Source organism: Danaus plexippus, chromosome 10 (assembly GCF_018135715.1).
Source record: "Danaus plexippus chromosome 10, MEX_DaPlex, whole genome shotgun sequence".
NCBI lineage: Eukaryota > Metazoa > Arthropoda > Insecta > Lepidoptera > Nymphalidae > Danaus > Danaus plexippus.
Window position 1 is genome coordinate 5,146,499 of NC_083543.1, and position 22,301 is coordinate 5,168,799.

At 29.0% G+C, this 22,301-nt stretch overlaps 3 protein-coding genes and 1 long non-coding RNA gene across 4 annotated transcripts; 3 read left to right on the forward strand and 1 right to left on the reverse strand.

Annotated features, from left to right (window-relative positions):
- The first annotated feature begins 365 nt into the window (after nt 1-365).
- On the forward strand, nt 366-8,672 carry LOC116766985 (proton-associated sugar transporter A). The gene is made up of 9 exons (XM_032657129.2): nt 366-784; nt 1,076-1,338; nt 1,455-1,694; nt 4,804-4,905; nt 5,186-5,442; nt 5,827-6,030; nt 6,643-6,773; nt 7,490-7,664; nt 8,192-8,672. The coding sequence occupies exons 1-9, from the start codon at nt 579-581 to the stop codon at nt 8,408-8,410; spliced, it is 1,797 nt and encodes a 598-aa protein (XP_032513020.1). The 5' UTR covers nt 366-578; the 3' UTR covers nt 8,411-8,672.
- LOC133318985 (uncharacterized) lies at nt 3,539-7,495 on the reverse strand. Its single transcript, XR_009752702.1, has 3 exons — nt 7,085-7,495; nt 5,844-6,028; nt 3,539-3,815 (listed from the first exon to the last, which is right to left on the reverse strand). It is a non-coding gene; the product is annotated as an uncharacterized LOC133318985 (long non-coding RNA).
- Nucleotides 8,673-12,446: 3,774 nt separating the features above from the next.
- Nucleotides 12,447-16,095, forward strand: LOC116766849 (uncharacterized). The gene is made up of 9 exons (XM_032656974.2): nt 12,447-12,580; nt 12,690-12,877; nt 12,949-13,112; nt 13,689-13,942; nt 14,182-14,278; nt 14,484-14,583; nt 15,162-15,269; nt 15,681-15,845; nt 15,998-16,095. The coding sequence occupies exons 1-9, from the start codon at nt 12,463-12,465 to the stop codon at nt 16,046-16,048; spliced, it is 1,245 nt and encodes a 414-aa protein (XP_032512865.2). The 5' UTR covers nt 12,447-12,462; the 3' UTR covers nt 16,049-16,095.
- A 452-nt stretch (nt 16,096-16,547) lies between these two features.
- Nucleotides 16,548-20,069, forward strand: LOC116766848 (odorant receptor 13a-like). Its single transcript, XM_032656972.2, has 9 exons — nt 16,548-16,794; nt 17,163-17,350; nt 17,731-17,894; nt 17,961-18,217; nt 18,320-18,413; nt 18,704-18,803; nt 19,095-19,202; nt 19,501-19,665; nt 19,948-20,069. The coding sequence occupies exons 1-9, from the start codon at nt 16,677-16,679 to the stop codon at nt 19,996-19,998; spliced, it is 1,245 nt and encodes a 414-aa protein (XP_032512863.2). The 5' UTR covers nt 16,548-16,676; the 3' UTR covers nt 19,999-20,069.
- The last annotated feature ends 2,232 nt before the right edge of the window (nt 20,070-22,301 follow it).

Below are 22,301 nucleotides of genomic sequence, written 5' to 3' on the forward strand. Positions count from 1 at the left end.
CTTTGATCACTTTCAATTTAATCAGTTAATCTGCTTTGACAAGAATTTTATTACTGCGAAAATATTTATCTTTATACCTATAAAAAATTAATAATATATTATGATTTTATAAATAAATGTTGTTAGCTTTGTTGTGTTTTTCTAAATTGGTTTCATTTATATTTAATAAAAAATATGTCACAGTTTTAATAAATTTAAATTAATTATAATTTTGTCTATAGTAATTCAATCATTATCTAAAGAAAATAATGTAAATTATAAGTAAACTAAATGTCTTGACAGTATATCTTTTAATCGTAAATACTTAATTAACTGTTTACACAATCGTAACTAATATGGTGTTTGAAATATAATATTACGTATCTTTAGTATGAAACTATCACTTCTAGTTACTCTATACCTTGTAAACTAAAGCGTGACTAGGGCGGGCGGTCATGAACAAGGGCGGCGCGCGCGCCTCCGGCCCCTTCCGCAGTCCAGTCCGAACAGTGACGACCAACTAGCAACTCCTCTCAACATGCATCTAGTTACAAAGTTTTTTATAAAGTTATAATCGGGTTTGTTGGCAGCTTTTAAATATGGTGGATAAATTGAACGAATATCAGGGCGTTACCGGTAGATTGCATTCTACTAGGGATAAATGTAAGGAGAAATGGTCTCAATGGAAGGAGGAACATCCTCAAGGTGTGCGAGGGACTGTCAGGGAGGCTCTGTTTGCTATACCTAATTCTGACGATGCTCCTGAAAGAGTTGTTCGCGAAGGTGAATACAGCGATCTGTTCAGGTATGTAAATAAGCATAAAATTTTTGTCTCGGTTAGTGGATAGGTTTTCATATTATTTTTTATTTCACATAAAAATAATAATCCGTAAAGTGTCTATACTTTACTATTTCTCAATGTAACGTATTCGTTAATCCAATTACATGCGCGCCACTGTAATTTGATTATAAATAATAAAGCACTATAGGTTCATAGTATAATATTCATCACAACATATTACTTGATTTATTACATTTTTGGTACTTCAAATTTTGTATTTGGTTTACAAAAAACTATTAAATATTTATTTTGCAGGAGAAAAAATAGGCTCGAATTAACCCGAATTTCTGCAGCTGTGATGGGAATAGAATTTGCATATGCTGGAGAAACAGCATTCGTTTCTCCCACCCTTCTTCAAATTGGAGTGCCACATCAGCAAATGACTCTGGTATGGGCGCTTTCTCCATTAATAGGCTTCTTTATGACTCCACTTCTCGGTTCTCTTAGCGATAGATGCCAATCAAAATACGGAAGAAGGAGACCCTTCATTGTTTTGATGTCTATTGGAGTGTTTTTGGGTATGTGATAGAAATAAATATTCTGAAATATAATTTTAATGATCTATTTTAGAAACTTTTTTATTTTCATAAATAGCTTTACTTTAAGCAGTAAGTTAAATTAATATAATTTTTAGGTTTAATTCTTGTGCCAAATGGAGAAGATATTGGTTATGCTTTTGGAGACGAGGTCTTTGTTAACAAAACTGCTGTGCCCTCGGTGTTGGGACCGCGAAGTTCAGTCCTTGAGGTGGAAGGGAATAATCATCATCCTTGGGGAGTGTTGTTCACAGTTTTAGGAACAGTGCTACTGGATTTCGATGCTGATGCATGCCAAAGCCCCGCACGAGCATATCTCCTCGATGTGACAGTTCCAGGTCAGATTGTATTTCTTTATGCTATTAACATTGCGGATTTTCTGATAACCTACTCTAATGTATTTATCATTCCTTGACTTGATTTAAATAATTTAGAATAAAATAATGTTTGCTTGAGCAAGTTTACTCAATTTAAAATCATCTTCCGGAGATGCAACTAGATAAAATAGAATTTTCTAGACGTAATTTATTTTTTCAAATCTTGTTTACTTATGCTGATTGCACTCCGTTCATTAGAGTCGACTAAATGTAATCATTATATTGAATGTAATGATGGCTTTTTTTATAATAAACTATATATGTATATAGTAAAGTAATAAGTACGTTTATATAACATGATTATATGCGATTTCCAACGAACAACGCAATTTAATTTATGACTTCAATTAAATTTAGTTTTATATTTTTCTCTAGAATTTATAACTTCATCATTTACAAAATTGTTTGTTTGGGTTTAATAAAAAACTATCATGGAATTGTAATAGTCAATTAATATATATATTTATTCATGGATGTATGATAACAATCACAGTATAATACTATAAGAAAACATAACATGAAAAAAAACACGATTAACTGCTTCAGCGAAAAAGGATAAAAATATAAAAAAATTCTCGGAACACAAACGGCTGGTGAATATATTGGAGCAACTTGAAGGTTAAAATTATTTTTATTACAATAGAAAATAAGGCGTTCTTAACCTACTTTAATAGATATGGGGTGTGGACCTAGTTTGTTTCATTAAATATTTGTTAAACCTCATCACCACGTGACTCGTCGGTTGTTAGTTTGCCGAAAACAAGTGACTTTATCTCACTGTGATTGATTTATCTCAACGACATTTACTTTTGTCTTTATCATTATTATTATTGTTCATGTTTAAAATAATGTTCCATCCGGTGACAAAAAAAAAATGTGATCTGATATTAGAATATGAATTTATTATTTTCATTTTTGTAAACATCTATTACGCAGTTAATGAATTGAAAATATAAAATTAATGAATTCGAATAATAATTGGAGAGATACACAGTAAATATATTAAAATTATTTTAAGTGGAACTTTATGAAAAGGTATTTTCTGATGTGGCCTAAAATTGTAATCGTAGAAGTAAATGGAATTAAATAAATGAGTTGAATCATAATATATATATATTTTTTTTATGATAGACTATAGTAATATGTCAAATAAATCAGACAAGAGATAATTTATGCATGAGATGTGAAGATTAAAAGGAGATAAATACTATATAGACGAAAAATATGATAATTCTATATTTATAAAAAATTTCTTTATCGAGTGTCTAGGAATTTTACTTTGATAAAATTGTAATAACGCTGTTATGATTTTAAATCTAATAAAAAGATATAAAAATAGAGATGAATTATACTTTGAAGAGAATGTTTTAGATGTTGCCATTACTAAGTTTTTAATTTCTCTTATGTAATTCAGACGGCTTCGACATATCCTTTCTGAGTATATAAATGTGGTGTAGTAAATACTTCTTATTTTATTGTCACTTATTATTTAATTATGAAAATGTTATCCGAATATAAAATAGAAGGTTTTAAATAGACGGTGGGTGAGTCGCGCTCGGTAAAAAGTTTTACAGATATAAAATAGCATAGTAACTGATAAATGGGAAAGTTATCTCTGAAAGCGATATAAAATTGAAAGACATATCTTTTATTAACTTAAATTAACATTATTAACTTAATTTAATATTTTGTTGACATGTTTAAAGCATAGCAAAACAAATATTTTAAAAGATTTAATATTTGTGAGTGAATTAAATGTATTAACAAATATTTATCTGTACATATTGAAAAAAATGATTTTTCCACTTCAAAAATATTTTCTTATCTATATACATATAATGAAATTTTTGAGGTAAAATTTCTGTAAATTAAAAAATTATTATGTTAAAACTGAGTCAGGTGGATGTGAGAAATGAAATAGAAATATTTTAATTCCTTTTTGTTTATCCGTTTGTTTGTCTATTTATATGGGTCCACTCCGAGACGGCTGGACCGATAATTTTTTTATGGTGGTATCCTAGACGACATGTAACATACTTTTGTTTTCGATAAATTGAAGAGTTCCCATGGGACGGTTAAAAACTGTAATTAAATAAATAGCTTCGTATACAAAAACTTATGAACTTATAGTTAATTTTGCTGAGACCTTATTGCCAGTTGTCCCAATGTTTATTAATAATTAACATCTAAGACTTGTGCCAGAACATATTTGTATATAACCATGACTTTCTGGTTTATGCTTATTTACCGGAAATCATGGTTATCGCGAAGCACTCGATACGTCGGAGAAAAATGTAAAATAATATAGTCACGAAGCAAATCTTAAAAACGGAACAGATATATTCATGGTTCCCAAAGAGGATTTAATATAATTTAAAGAGAATTACACATATATATATATATATATAAAATAAAATTGAAACGTCTGTTTGTAATTTCATATTAACAACTTTTCACAAAACGCACATGAAAATATATACATTAACTCCATTACACTTGCTATTTAAAAAAATGTCTGACTATGTGACGGAACATCGTATAATCTCTAATATGGCTGAAGCGATTGTAATGACAATTTCATCCGCAAGTAGGTAATGTTATAAAGTTTAACTTTTCTGCTTTTATCCACTTTAAGAGAGAAAGTTCTCAATTTAACCGTATCATGTATGATTTTTGATTGATTAATTGTTTTAATAAGAGGTAAATTTCCAATTTTTTAATCAAAAAAGCCTAGTATCTGAAGTAGACCTTTGAAAAATCGAATGAAACCTCATAAGGATACTAACGCTTATCTCAAACGAGGTTCAATATGGGGGAAAAGCCGCAGGCAGCAGCTAGTTGAAATGTAATATTGGTTGTTTAAATAGAAGTATCCCATTAATACACAATACAACAGAAAAATCTTACTATTAGTTCAAAAATATAAGCCGTTGGAACGAAAATTGTCTATTTATTTTAAGAATTTAATCGTACTTTTTAGTAAAAATTTGCTAAATTAAAACTAAACTAATGTGACTGTCCTGAATGATAAGAATATTGTTATAATTAAATACATCAATTATATTTACAGAGGATCACGCTAAAGGTCTGAGTACTTTTACCGTAATGGCCGGCCTTGGCGGTTTCATGGGATACGCCCTTGGTGGTATTAATTGGGACGAAACATCTCTTGGTAAGATTTACATGAATTTTAATCAATGAATAAGTTTATGGTTGAAGAGATTATTAATATTACATAAAAATGAATAAAATATATGCGACTAAAACTTCTATAAAAATAATCACATCTAACTCTTTAGATTACGTAACAAACGTCGGGAGTGTATAGTTCTAAAATAATAAAACACGTGTAGTACATCAGATTAGTTTTACTCTCTAAAAATTATTTGCATGGACACAAAAAAAAAAACTTTTGTTTATATCCTGTAAAAATGCTAGATTATGTGTTACAGGAGCGTTATTCGGTGGCCATGTCAGAGCTGTGTTCTTTCTAATCACTATAATTTTTATCGTATGCGTATCGGCTACTATAACCAGTTTTAAGGAAATACCGCTGTCAGAAATCAAAGAGACAGAAAACTATAATAAATTAAACGATAAAGACGAAGAAGAAAATCAGTTTGGAGAAGAGCAAGATGGACTAAAGAAGGAAAATGCTTCGTATGGATCTTTAAATCAACCCGATCAACCAGCTGATGAAATTTCTCCTGTAAGTTGTCAAATAATTTTTTAAGCTTTAAAGTCAAATACAAAATTTTTGCAGCAGTTTGTGCAATGTCATTTGTTTTATTAACGTTTATTAATAGTTAGTACATAGGTTATACTGAAAAAATAAAGTATTCATTTTCGTTGTATTAAAAATACTTTTGTTTATCTTGCTATGTACGAGATATAAAAACGATATTTTATATTAGAAATAAAATATGTAAAATTTGTGGTTTTTTGAAGGCGGTTTTAAATATTTATTTACAAAATATTATACATTCCTGACCATATAAAGGGTACCCCTTTTTTTATAAGGTCAAAAATTTCACTAACTGAACCGTGAGGAAAGTAGCAAAAATTTTATTGCTTTTGATAATTTATATTCTAGGACCCAAACCAACTTACTCTGACTATACCCGAAGGGCACGGCGAGCCTTTGTCTCTGAAACACTACCTCAAATCCATTATACAGATGCCAAAATCTTTACGGGTCGTGTGTCTTACAAATCTCTTCTGCTGGATGGCTCACGTCTGCTACTCTTTGTATTTCACCGATTTCGTCGGAGAGTCTGTTTTCGGTGGAAATCCGGCTGTAAGTTTAACGTGAATATATATATATATATATATATATATATATATAAACTGATAAGTAAATAATATTATTTACTTATCAGTTTTCCCACTTTCAACACCAATTCAACGTTTCCGAAATGGAGCACTCATACAGTTTATCTTGTAAGACTTACACTGTTGACATACTTCATTCAGTTTCTCCGTAAGATGAATCAGTCATAGTAAATATTTTAATATAATGAGGTCTTAAGGGATTAGCTTACATATATTAAAACTTAAGATATTGCCGTTAGATAATCCGTATGACTAACGTATACAGACGTTTACGAGGATGTGTCTAAACATTGTGCAATGTATAAAAACCAGTTCACAAATCTTACAAATGAATAAACTTGATTTGGAATTATGAAAAACAATAACTTAAATGTTTAAAAATAATCTATTTGATTTATTAATAAAGGTAAATTCAAAGTAAATTTTGTAACTGGAAAATTTTTAGTCTAGTTGTTCTAAGATGAATTCTTTTTAAGTAAACAAAGCTGTGTTTTTATTTTCAATTGCATTTTTTAAAGCCTACCAAAATAATATATCTAAGGAGCTCAATTCTGTATGTGATGTAAATTAATTACAGGCACCCGTGGGCAGTGAAAGTCGAACTAATTATGAAGCGGGTGTCCGATTTGGCTGCTGGGGGATGGCTATGTACTCTCTATCCTGTGCTTGTTATTCGACAATTATAGAAAAACTCATTAAGAAACTAGGGTAAAGACGATTAATTATTTGTAATCTTTTGAAAGCCTTACACTTAGTTATATCATTCAATATTGAATAGAAATGTAGAATAATAATATGTCAAAGGAAAAGTATCAAATATATCTGCTGTTTTACGAATAATTCTTATAGGTACGTTTAGAATTCAGTCCTATAATTATGATTGTTATGATTTCACTTCAAGAAAATAGTTTTGAGACTCATCTATACACTTAAATACAAACATATCGTCTTTTTAAACAAAACAGGAACATTTCGAAAAAAGTACTTGAATATTATAAATTATATAAACGCTTACTTACCCTTCAACTTGGCAGTGCAAGTATTTCCTCATAATAAGATCAGACGACCCTTGACTTTGCACTTAAAAGGTTTCAGATTTAAATACACCTTCAGAAATTAACCTCGTCATTGTTCTTAGAGGAAACCAAGGAAAGCGATGGAGTCTTAAATACTTACAGCAACACAAAATTTTAAGCAATCGGATTCCTACAAAATTAAGGCTGTTACATATTATACTTACACTAAAATATAATAAAGATATACACAAAACAGACATTCTAAAGAGCCGATTAAAATAACTAAATAAAACGTTAATCAAGTATTTTGAAGAGGAATTATAGGAAGTTGGGAGCTTAGCTCTATATACAATAAGAATTTAATATTTATAAAACCTCTTTATAATTTATAATAATTTTTATATGTAGGGCAAAAAAGGTATACGTGGGGGGACTTTGCACGTACAGCTGTGGCATGTTTATGCTGTGTTTGCTGAGGGCGAGGGCGGCCGTCCTATTGTTCAGTTGGACAGCTGGCATCATGTACTCCACACTCTTCACCATGCCTTATCTACTGGTTGCACATTATCACGCCACTGGCATGGTAAGACATTAATTATTACGGAATCGTACATACAACTCATAAATAATTTCTTTCGTTATTTTTTTTATTAGATGAAATAGGTTTTTGGTAAATATTTTCATATTACTATGGGATCTTGCATGTTGAGGGATTTTGTTGCCTAGTGTATACGAATAATTAGTTTGTATTTCTTACTTGATGAATAATAAATAAAAGGAGCAAAAACTAAAGAAGTTGTAGTTTTAATATAATATGTAAATAGTCAAGGATTTCATGTTATTATACGAATTATTATTAAGTATCATGTATCCATTGATCATAATTAATATCAGATAATTGAGATCATTAAAATTAACAATACTACTCTTAGTTAAGATGCCTCAAGTCAATAGATATTATTTGGTCTAAATCTGTACGGTCTCACCTTACGTATAATAAGTGTATTATATATATACAGATGTATACAGCTTTTAGTCTTTGAAGTTCTTCTTAATAATACACTATGACAGAATTAAATTAAGGATAACATTTACTATTTCTTCTTTCAGTGGGACAGCGAAGGCGGTGGAAGTGGCCAGGAGCGTGGGATAGGCACAGATGTAGCGGTGGTCAGCAGCTGTGTGTTCGTGGCACAACTCCTCATCTCCGTCATCATGGGCTTCGCTGTCAAGGTCACAGGTTCTACAGCAGCCGTGGTCGCTGTGGCAGCCACGTTGGCGGCAACGGCCGCTTTTACTGCCACTAAGATTACCTATCTTGATCTGTAAAATAAATAAAACATTCATGTTATGGCAAATGTGATACAATTTATTGTAAATTGATGAAAATTTTTATCTCCGCCATAAGTTTATCGGCGCCATGTTACAGATATTAAAGTATTGACAACGGTATGATATTAATCATTCTTTGTGAAAACCCAAATGTACTTTAAGTATTTGTTATTGATTGTGTATATTGAGATAATATAAGTGTACTGAATTTCAGTGAACACAAACATTATTTCAAAACTTTGCTATTAGTTACATTGTATTTGTATATTAGGGTATTATTAAAAAGAAAATATATTTATTGTAATATATTAGGAGCTTGAAAAACTCCTAAGATGAAAGAATAAAAAGTTTTCTTTTATAAACACGTTAAAATAGACAACTGAAAAGTTTTATTAAAATAATATCATGTTTGAGAGATAAGTTATGTATTTTAGATATAAGATATACATGTGCACAAGAAGACAAAATATCACACGATAGGTATAATAAAATATAAATGTATATATATATATATTTATTTTAAAGAGAAAGTATTGTTAGAAATGTTGCTCATAATATAATATAATATAATATAATATAATATAATATAATATAATATAATATAATATAATATAATATAATAAGAAAAAACATAACATCCTAATAATCTTATTAATATAAACATATATTCATAATTTTAATAAATGTCGCTTTATCTGTACCATGTTAGGTGTTTTTTGTAAAGATAATTACAGGATTTTTGGCCTTCACTTCAGGTTAAATATCCCTGTATCTCAGTATCTTTCTCAAAAGTAAAAAATTGTACTATGTAATATTGTCTACAGCATATTAAATATTATTTTTGCATCTACATATATTTAGTTCAGAACTGTACCATCTACATGAAATACTTCTTAGATTATATGATAGAGAAGAGAAGTTATAAGAAATGTTAAAAAAAAAACAAGTTTATGTTCATAGTTAGGTAAAATTAAATAGCTTTCAAGTTAACGATCATTTTATTTCTTCCCAATGAATTTTTATGCGAAGTACATGATTATCTATTTAGTTTCACCCAAAAATCTACTGAATTGTTTTTTAAGAAACCTTAAATTAAGAACAATAGAGTCTAATATCGCTGTTTATTCGTCACATATTACTACACCGGATGAAGCTGCGATAAGCGTTTAGTTCCGCATAAAGTTGTAGGGAAAATTACTCGGTGAGGTGAGACTTACTAAGTCTGAAGACGTCAACTAGACGTAATATATGCTAAGAGGAATATTTCAAGTTTCGTAAGCATCTGCTTCACAGAAAATTACTTACTATGTTGTTTGCGACTTCTGTGTATTAGATAATATTACATTACGTATTCTTTGTAGAATTAATTAATTTTTTTTTTATATACTTGATAAACTTAAATTTTAATATGATGAAATGGGGATTGACAGCCGGTATTTATATTTAGAATGTAGGTCAATATTAATTGAAGGAATTCAGTTGAAGATTGTAGAATTATATAAGGATTTTGAATATTTAAATTTCGACTACAATTACGATTGAAAATGGGATTAGCTAAAATAAAATCTATTTCCAAATAAGGTCCTAAAGATTTCATATTCTCATAATGATCACTTATTCCAAAACGCTTACGATCATTCTGATAACGATTATTACTCAGCGAGATTACTTCCCTTCTATTATATCTACTTTAATTTTGCAAACAGCCTTGTTTCGCTCGATCAATACACTTATATCCATACTATGAAGAGGATTGGGCCATGTTTCGTTCAAATAACCATTTATATGTAGATAAATACTAGTAAAAATTTCATAAAAATACACATTTCTTAGTTTTCGGAACATATTTCTATACAAAAGGATTTGAAATTCGAATAATTAGGAACTGCACTATTTATTTATTTTTTCCTTTTTTTTTCAAAAAAAAAAATCTATAGTCACTTTAGTACACGCGTCTAAAAGTTTATATGTGTTGAAAAAGACACTCACTCACGAATGCGTTTTTAAAGTTTTTAAATAATTGTTTGGGTAAAAAAAGAAAAGACTCAATCTTTACACTTTGTTTCTATTCTTGGTTAAAAAAAAAAAACACTTTTAAAAAGCACATATACAACCTATACAGTAACAGAATTACTTCACCGCATTATTTTTTCAAAGCTTTAATTTCGTATCATAAATCGCAGCTGTTTTCACATCAATAATATTTACTCGCGAGTATTTATTTTAGCCTCGGGACGTTTAAATATGTAAGCCGTTTGATTTATTTTGGGAAATCCAAAACGTCGGCGGCAAGCGACTTGTGATTGAAATTCATACAGGCACGAATTATCCTGCTGTATCGGCAGTTGTTTAATTTGGTAACTTTAAACCTGTACAAATATAAATGTCCGTTGATGATTGCTAGATATAATTAATTACAGTTTACTTTCTAAATTATTTTAGCTCGCTTGTGTTCTTTCGGTGGAGAACAAGTGAATATGATTATTTGTATTAGTTATGGGAACTTACTAGAAATGTAAAAAGTATATTTTGATAGTTATTTCTTTAGCGATATGCGTATTTATGAAAAGTATAATATACTTTATATCTTTCTAAAAGAAACACTCTTTTTTTTTGTCTGATTACAGCCCACAGCTCTAGCTGAGCTTGGGTTATATAAAAAAAATAAGAACATAAGAACAACAAAGATTTTTTTTTGTGCTTTCTTTATAATAATTAATCGATAAAGGTATTTAAGGTTAATGAGATGACCGCAAAATAATGACTTTTTAAAATATTTTAGATAGGTAGGCACTTCGAATATTAAATATAAGGGAGTTATATGTCTCACTGTCTTATTACAAGATATAAAAAATAATTCAAACTTCCAAATAATCTGAATCGTAAACAGAGATAATGTGTGTAAGATTTTCACGAGCACACATGTGAATGAATTTATAATATGGCCCCTGTTCAAAGATGTCATGCAAAATCTTTAAGTATTCTATGTGTTTGGGTAACATTTAATATAATATATGTGTGGTATATCGGAAACCCATAGTTTCAGTCAAGGGTAAAGATACGTCTGATAAAAATTATTTATAAATAATAAAGTTATGATACATATAAATAATTATAATCACTCCCACTAAAGACCTAAAATAAAACTAATTTTATTCAAATATATGAAACTTATTTCATATACAAATACTAATCACACTGTAGTCGGAATACTATTGAGGAGGGATTTTGAAAAAGACTGAAAATCTGACTTGATACTTACTATAACCTAAATGATATCTGAAACAAAGGTTTTTCGGATATAAGAGTAGCTATATGTTTTATATTATTCTATTACGAATTAATCCCGACTTTTAGATTCCTTTACAGAAACCGTAATCAGACGAGACATCAGACAGTCAGACAGACGAGATGAAAGTGTAACTAAAAAAAAGCGCGTTATAATGTCCAAAAACCTAAGTTTCATTTAAAGGTTTCAAAAAGTACTACTCATGTGTCATCAGCTATTCCACCTAGCTATTAATCTAGTTGTTGTGTTAATAATTCAGTTATTCTATATGCTTTGATTGGCATCGCTGTTAGCCTGCGTTTTACGGACAGATCAAACAGATTTAATAGCTAAGGTCATTATTTAATGCACCTTCTAATTATTATTTGTGGACAAAAAGGAAACATTTCCATTTTGCATTGCTACAAAGACAAATAACTGTTCATCCTGTTTAAATCTTTGTGGCCTCGCAACCTATTATTATTGACGTAAAATGTTTATTTAATAAGTTTTTTCAAAACTTGTTCCTTGTGACAGTGTCGATGAATTTTTTTATAACTTCCTATTACACATTATGGTGTTAAAAATTTTGTAATAAGTAATATCCCTTACATTTTGTCGAGAACAATAACAAATTTATGTTTCAAAACATATCTTTTATTTGGACTTCATTGATCGGTTAAATATAACGAAAACAAACAGAAACTACAAACGCTAGCAAATATGTAGGTAACGTTCTGTTATTTATGTTGTCTGATCGTTGAGTTCGGTAGGTTCAAAGATGGGTTTCCTTTACTACATATGGTCTAAGTTTACTCAATGTAAAGCTTTGGAACAATCTAGTGGAGAGCTAGAAACTTTGTTTTTCGAGTCCGTATATCGTATAACGTATTTCGCAGGTAATTTTACCTTTATATTAAAAAGCTATTGCGCTTTAAATGTTGGTAAAGGATTTAGCTTTCCAGACTTTGAGTCCAGCGAGTTATTCCTCTTTATTTCCTATTCTAGGTTGGGCAATACTAGACGATACGTTGTTTTACTATATTTACAATAGTGTTATGAAGTTATCGATTGGTTTTCTTATATTTTGTGAAGCTTGGCAGTTAGTCAGTCAATTCACAGGATTGGACGATATGATTGATAATTTGAATGTAACACTCATGCATTTTATAGCGCTCTACAGATACAAGAATATGGTAAAAATGTTATAATATCTTTGAAATAAAATGTCAAATAATTAACTATAATAAAAACAAAATCTTTCTAGAGGACTAACTTAGGGATTTATAAAAATCTAGCATCCGCTATGGAGTCACCGTATTTCGATATGTCGACTAAGAAACGGCTACAGTTGGTCAATTTCTGGGCTGAAAGAAACGAAACGTTTGTTAAACTCCTAATTACTTTAGGATTTTGCACCTTAGGGATGTGGTAATATATATTATTTTTGTTTTTGGCAATATATTCAAAGTTCATTGAAGTCACGTCTCATCTTCATTCCAACATACGGACTAAAAGAAAAGTAATGTTTAGTTTAGGAAATATAATCGTCATTAGACAACAAAAAAGACCATCAAAACTTTATACTTGTTGCTATTTATTTAATTATTCACTTTTCTTTTTGTTCATATTCAATTAAATAAATTTATTTAAGTGTCAGCATTTCAGCGACATAATTTTTCAGTGAAAAAATAAAAACACACTTTATTAGTGCAAAAAATAAACACATATTACTATACATCTGTATAAACATCAAAGGTGGCTAAAAAAAATATATTTTACTTTTCAAATGATAAGTAATCCTATGGTAATAATTAGAATTAGTTATTGTTTAAATTAAAACAAGTTAGATTTGATTCTTTACAAAACAAAATAAGTTATTATAGCCACCGTCACCAGCGACAGAAAAAAAAATCTAAGTACATACATGTATAAAGCCAGTATCAATAACAAAATTTACAAAGATCTTCTTTTTAAATTTGTTTATACAACAATAATTAATTTCAGGAACATTTATCCCCTAGTGGATGACATTGATTATAACCTAATGATATCAGCTCGTCTACCGTTTTATTACAATACTCCTATCAGGTACCCGATAGTCTATTTCATCGTGTTGATAGTATTTAATTTCACATCTCTGTTCGTTATGGTGAACGACCTCATAATGCAAGCCCATCTCATGCATCTGCTGTGCCAATACACTATATTGGCTGATTGTTTTGAAACAATTATCGATGACTGTATTGATAGCGAAAACAGTAAGTTATATCAGTAAGTTTAGTCCAAGTTTGTGTCGTCACGGTACATATAAAGCTTTGCGCGTTTCTCATTCAATAACCAACGCTAGTTTTCTGTATGAAAGACTATTAAATTTCCGTATGCATCGTGACGATGCAAACTCAGAGTAAGGAATTATTAAAAAACATTTTTTTTTATCGAATACTTGTTCATATGCTTATGTTACTAGATAGGGGGTAATACCAAATTTTCTTTTCAGAAATTGAGCGTACGAAACTGCTAATGACAGAGAAGTTTAGACAGAGATATTTGAAGCGGTTAAACGATTTGGTGGAGCAACATAAATTAATTTTAAAGTATCATATTTCTATTACTAATTACATGTTATCTATTAAATATTGGCAGTAACTAGACCCGCTTTCATATTCAAGTATACACAGCTTCCTATATATAAAATATAAAGAAAAAACCAACATAAACCCTTGACATAAAAGAAAATAGGCTAATATGTTTTTATCATAAAATAAGCACAAATGTATTTATTGTATATCTACTTTTTAGCAATACTATGGAATTAAAAAAATCTTTAAGTATCCCCATGTTGGGACAGTTGGCAGCAAGCACTATGCTCATTTGCTTTGTTAGCTTTCAAGCCACGAGGGTAAGATCAATTATAATTTGAATACAAATGTGTAGCAACCATATCAGTTACCAATAAATTAATTGCAAACGTGACAAGACGAGTGGAAACCACCTATTAATTCCGATAGGAAAATTTATTAACGAACGGTTATTTTTTCTATAAATGATTGATTTTAATCGGCATTTAATTGGTTTTAACAGTAAATATTATTACTCACAATAAAAAACAACCAATTAAATAGTGTCACATTATTCGTAGAACACAATGGTTATATTCTTTTGTTGTGCTAAAAAATATATCCAACGGCAAAATATTTGGTCCAAGCAAATCCCAAGTTTTAATACAGATCTCATTTCAGGAAAGAAAGTGTTTTGGGGTTGGTGAAAAAGAGCGAGTCTTTGCACTTGGTTCCTCAAAAAATTCAACTGTTACAGTTTTTTTATACTTTGGTTTTTATTTACCATCGAATACATACGTTGTTATATATTTATTACACTTATTCTAACCAACTCGTTTACCTATAAAATTTGGCTACAATCACTACCTGATATGTAACATTACTTACTTATTATTGATTTACTAAAAATTTATTGCAGACTGCTGGAAAAAGCAATGTAAAGTTTTTCATGAGTGTCTTATATTTGATGTACAATTTATTTGAGCTGTTCATATTTTGCAAGTGGTGTGATGAAATAAAATTTCAGGTTAGTTCACTGTATGTTAAAACATTGAAATGTATTCAATCTTCAAATTACCACTGCAATCCTTTATAAGATGTATTTTATATTTGACATCTAGTTTCGTATGGGTATTATGAAAATTTGTCTTATTCAAAGGAATTAAAATATTGTGAAAATGTCTGCATAATTTTTGGAGAAATTCTAAGATCTCACAAGAATCATGACATCATTAGTTGCCTGATGTGGTTTGTGAGGTTTAGAATTTTTCTCATAATTGCATAATATTTGTTTTAAATCTTATTACATCAAGGATATATAATTGTATGTCATTGATCATTATTCGTTATTGTAAAGAAACAAAGACTTACAAAAGAAAGTTATGGCGGATAAATGGAACTTATCAAAATATGTGACAAACCAATCTTTATATTCTAGAGTGAAAACATATCCAAAGCGATTTACTGCTCGGGATGGGAGTATGGTTTGATGGCGACGAAGGGTCTTCGTGCCAGACTGATGTTCGCTGTGATGCGAGCTCGCAAACCCCTCGTACTTAGTGCTGGCGGACTGTTTGATCTGTCGCTAGTGTCTTATACCACGGTGAGAATTTAAAAAGAAGCAATGATATGTCCACTTATTAATTTTGTTTTACACGTCTTTTTCGTTGAATTATAAAAACATTATCTTCTTGACGAATCAAATTTAACTAAAGTTGTTGCTATTATAATTTGTTCTATATTTTTCTGTTACAGTTAATAAAGACGTCATATTCAGCTGTAACCGTTCTCAGGAGATTTCAGTAATCGAATATAATAAAAAAAAAATCAATAAATAATATTATGTAATCAAATTTTGAATTTAACTATTGAAATGGTCCCACGTGAATATTGTAATAACCGATAAGCCGTTTCATTATGATTTAAAGGTATAAGCCATTGTATTAACTCCTATATAATTATTTTACATTTGACTCGTATAAATAATTTCTGTTCGAAGTCAGCGAGTTAACTGAAAATTAATTTAAATCGACCTAAATCGTTAACCAGAATAGAATTTTAATTACAAAATCATTGGCTAAATGTTTATTTCCATTGAACGTTACAATATGGTTTAATATAATTATATTTATTTGATGATATTTTTTTTTTATATTATGTTTTTTTTTTTAATATTTTAATAAGCGACATATTTTTTATTCCTCAATGCACACTCTAAAAATTTTTGTCGACATTTATAATTTTAATCATATTTAATAACTGAGATGATTTAAAGTGATTACGATCAAGTACTCGTTCAAAAACATGTTACATTATGTAAAAATATTAAAAAGAATTAAATAGCAATGGACACACATAAATTACTATTTAAAGAGGATTCTTAGCTTTGAAACCCTAGACAGTTCTTGACCATAACAAATAAAATATATCTAAAATGAAAATACTTGGTAGGATTTGGAAATATCTCACAGACACAAAGGCTTTACAATCAGCAAGTGGAGATTATGAAATTTTGTTTTTCGAGTATTTATACCGAATAACTTACCTGGCTGGTAAATATGAATTTCAATTTAAAAATACACATTTTTTATAAATTTTACTGTATTCTGTGAATGATATATCTGAATAGACATTTTCTTTGAAAAGTTTTGTTAGATACTATTAATTGAACATATCCCATCACATCATTGCACAAAGGGCCAAAGAAAAGTTTATTTCTTTGTTATAAGAGATAATCGCCTGCTCAGAAAAAGTTTCTGTCATAAAGTTTAAGAGAAAATAGGATTTAGCTTGATACTCAATATTGTAAATAAAAAGAGCAAATTCATGAAAAAAAATTGTCTTAAAAATATTATTGTAAACGCATAATTGTAATACATATGTACGTATAAAGCAATTATTCAACAACATATTTTCTCAGGCATGTCTCTTGTGGACCGTAAGCTGACCTACCTTATATATAGTAAAACTGTGAAGTTACTTTTAATTTTACTTGTAATTCTCGAGATATGGCACTTTTTTACTATGTCAAGCAGCCTTGATGATATCATAGAAGGAGTTAATGTCATACTCATACAGATCGGAACATATGTCAAATACAAAACTATGGTAAGAACATTTACACAAATAAATTTAATGAAATAAAAAAAAATATCTATCGTAACCAAAAAGGTACTATTTGTCCTGTCTGTTAGTTCCTCTGATTTTAGTTGAAACTATAATAAAGTTTTATCTGAACTATTATTCGTAACTAATCTTGAATTTAACCGAAATGTTAATCCATTGGTACATAAACCAAATAACAATTACAACATGTATTTGATAAAAAGTTTTTGATATAGCAAGAAAAAATTGTAAATGTGTAGTAAATAATAATATATTAAAATAAGTAAAAAGTAAAAAGTAGTAAATAATAACATATTAAAATTTAAAAATTGTGTATTTAAATTGTCAAAATTTAATCGCTTTTTAAATAATTCAAAATTTAGAATGAAAACAAGAAAGTTTTCAAATACTTGGCATCAGCAATGAATTCAACAAATCTGGATATAGCAACGGACGAAAGAAAAGATATATTCTATTCATGGGGAAAAAGAAACAAGCAATCGCTTAAATTACTTATATTTTTGGGAACATGCACCCTCGTTTTCTGGTAAGATAAACAAATCTGATGGAAATTTGTGTTATAAAAATATGTAACTTTATTTCTTTCCCTTAGGTTCTTTTACCCTTTGTTTGATGATGCGGACTACAACCTTATAATAGTTATTAGTCTGCCTTTCGACTACCGAACCCCGGCTCTGTATCCGGTCACTTACATGTCTACATTCATTGTATTCATGTACATAGCTTATTTCGTTATGTTGCACGATCTCGTTATACAAGTCTATTTGGTGCACCTCATTTGTCAATTCGCCATCCTGAACGACTGCTTCGAAAATATACTGATAGATTGTAAGAAGGGGTTTTCAAAAGGTATTAATAACATTGGATTTTATTTTATAAAAAGATTTGTCTAAAATCACTATCGAAGTTTAAAAAATATTATTAATATTAAAAATTGTGTAACTGTTTTAGAACAACTAGACTCTATATACTTTAATGAGGAATTCATTCAGAAATATATTAAGAGGCTGGGAAGATTAGTGGATCAACATACATTCATTATAAAGTTAGTGTGGTAACTCCGGCTTGTATATTGCTTAACTCACTTCTAATTTTCCGTAACACATTGGGGTTATGTAGCCATTGTAGTTATGAAAAACCTATTATGAAAAATACAGCTTTTGTCTTTTACCCTATTTTCCCTAAATCGTGAATTCTTCTCAACCTTTCTTTAAATCGAGCATCGACTCATTACTCTTATAAGAAGAATATTTTAAGAAATAACAAGAAAATATACTTCAATTATGATTTTTATTGTTTTATATTAAATTGATATACGTTTTGTATATATTACAGTAACACTTTAAGGCTGAGAGACATTTTGAGCACTCCCATGTTGCTCCAAGTGGCAGTTAGCACGACGCTTATATGTTCCATCGGATTCCAAATCGCTACAGTAAATATGAATTTGTAGATAAACATACAAATATATCTATCTATTTAGTCTTCTTCAAGTTTTAAGAAATAATAATTTATATACGCAATATATTTTCGCTGATGTATGTTTTCTTACACATAAAATAACTTTTTTTTAAATTTATTGAACAGTGAATGAAGTCTGTGTCAGTTAGTATGTTTATAAAAGCGTGAATTTGAAATAAAATTAATGGTATTTGAGGAAAAATTTTAGAAAATTAAATTAACATTTTCTTTTTATTGTATTTTAGACTTTTAATTGTTTTTTTAGACTGTCAGCGTCAATGTCTCGAAAATGCTAATGAGCCTTTTGTATTTGGGGTACAACATGTTGAGTTTCTTTATCATGTGTAAACGGTGCGAGGATCTAAAAATTCAGGTTTATTTACTTAAGTTATAGATAAAATAATTAATATAAAAACATATAAAAACATATATATATATATATATATATATATATATATATATATATATACATAATTATATATTAGAGATATAATACTGAATCGTCATCTTAGCAAGTTAATAATACAATATTTTCAAACAAAACAAAAAGTGATTTATAATAACCTTAATTTGTCCATTGTTTCATATTCGCCCTATGCGCGTGTTGCATGGAATTGTATTTTATAGATTAAATTACCTGCGAAATAATCTTTCATATCTTAATATTTCAGAGTACTAAAGTCGGTGAGGCGGTATATTTTTCGTCATGGGAAGAGGTTGTTGTAACAATTCCGAGAGTTCGAACCACGGTGTTACTGATCCTTTTAAGGGCCCACAAGCCGATAGGTCTAACAGGCGGAGGGATGTATGAACTGTCTCTAGAGGCATACGGAAATGTACGCGTTTTGGAAAAGAAATACATTTTTTAAAATTTAAATATGATGTCTGAAGACTCCAATAACTTATTTAATTTTAGACTGAATATTAATTAATTACATTAAGTTAAAAAATTGTATTATTTAATATTATTTATACTTTAGGTTTCCTTTTTAAAATGTAGAGTAAATAAAACTAGTGACGGTGATTTAATGCATAGCAATGTCGTAGTGCTGTTTGTAAGATGTTTTTACGGTTGACCGATTTTTCAATTTCTTTAAAAGCTTCAAATTTTTTTTCAGATGATTAAGACGTCGTATAGTGCACTCACTGTTTTGCTACGTCTGCGTTGAAATTTCAATAATACATATAAATAAAATTAAGCTTTCGTGCGTACTAGCAAATTAACGGCTTTTAAAACTAGTGTAACATATTTGATATATTCTTAATTCAGTGTTCATGATAAATAAAAAAATCATTTTAGTTTAATTGTAATTATTTTTGTTTATAAATGTGATAAATATAATTTTACCTAATAGAAAATTGAAGGTATCAAGAAAATAATCAAAATTTTTGGAGATTTCCAAATACATCTTTTATAAGAATTGTCTGTATGAATAAAGATAAAACTATCCATTTTCATTCAAAGTTCAGCGAGAAATATCTTTTTAATTTATTATGTTAGCATAACGAGTCACAGAAGGTGCAGTGTGTAATTTTTATATGTACATATCACTAATTACAATAATTCTTTAAAATATTTTAAACGAAAATACGTCACTATATTTATCCCATAAGATAGATAAGGATAAAGGACAGAGATACTGGAGACCCAACACATGTTATTATCCCGATTAACATAAAATTATCACAATTTTATTCAAGCCTTTGAAAACATTTAAATTATTGCGAGAATTAACATATATGTGCAAAAACATAAATGACATTTTGATACAATCATTTGTTGTAAAACATTTTTTCTATCCAACAAATGTTTTATTGAGATATAAAATATGCTTCGTATTATTACCGTGATTTGAGACTAAATGAATAAAATATCCTTGAGAGTTAATTCTATCTGGCGTCTATCTATCTAGTAACTATATCTACGTCTGGCGTTAAGATCATTAAATCCCTATTATATCATGCTAATAATTCTAATCAGTGTTCAATTAAATAATAAATGGAATGATTTGATAATATTTTATTTCAAAATCAAAAAAAAATAAAACTCACACACACACACACATTTTTTGGATATATTTGGTCGCACTAATCAGAAGGTCAATAAAATTATTTCTGTTAAACACACATGTTGTTAAACAGATGTTTGTTTTAAATCTGGTCGTTTGTTTGACAATATCATGAGTCCATTTGCATAAATTTGCATGTCACAAAAACGTGAAGAATATGTATACCAAATCAAATAGTTATAAAGATAAAGTAAAACCTCCATATTAATATTTAAATAAATATAATAGATATTTAATAAATACAGCAAAATATGTTTTTATGTGTCTGTATGTATGTTTGTTTTGTACATACATAAAGGATGCCGGTTTGTAATTACGGGCTACGATGTCCTGATTACTTAATAGAGCACTGTTTTCAAATAAGAAGACGTGTTTCCTAAGTGCCTAATGAGTTAAAATTATTACAAACTTGTATTTATTAAAATGTAAGAAGGTAAGTTTTGTCTTTAAACCTCTTATTAAACTTGAGATGAGTTTGTATTTGTGAGTTTAAGCTTATGTGCTAGTACATCCTTAGCTTATCTTGAATGGATCGAAATCTTCTATGAGAATAATTTATTTAAGTTATATAATTGTGACATCAACATTGAATTACAGAGAAAGAAAAAATATGTACATTGAACTTCATCTAATATAGTAATGTCAATGAACAACAAATGCAAGTCTATGGGAAAGAGCGACAACTTTTTCATCAACTCCTAATGCATCTAGTTTCTTAACTTGTTGCTCCTAAGTTACACGTTGCCATTTAGGGCATGAACACAGGCAGTAAAATCATGACTCCATAGAGAAGGTCTGCTCTTAAATTAACCCGTATATTCAAAACGTACATTCCATTCGAGAATAAATAAATTATATTGCATTATTCGTCCCGTAAGCACTTGCCTTTAAATGAACACGAGTATGGACTTACATTTCAATTAGCAATTTGCCTTCACTTAACATTACTTACAATATTCCGGTCAGTCACCTAACTAACATAACCTCCGTCTGTGATTTGATGATAATAAACCCACTACTAATAACGAGCTGTGCTTAGAGAAAACATTGTCATTTTGTCTTTTTTGTTATATTTTGTAATCGTCCATTAAGAGAGGTAACAATTTAGTATAAATTTAAATAATATAGTCCAATTTTAAGATTAAGTTTTAATACATATTGATTTTTTTGTACAAATTCAATCAATTTAATAAATTTCGACTCCTAATTACTTGAACTAATTATAAAACAACAACAAAGTGGTACATAGTACATTATGTGACGTATATTTTAAACCATAAACTTACCATTCTTATACTATAATCACAAAATACTAAGTCTGAAGCGTAAAAGGCAGGCATCGCCCTTTGTTTACTAGTGACGCATTAGGCGGAGCTGACTGCTTCAATGCAATCTATAAACTG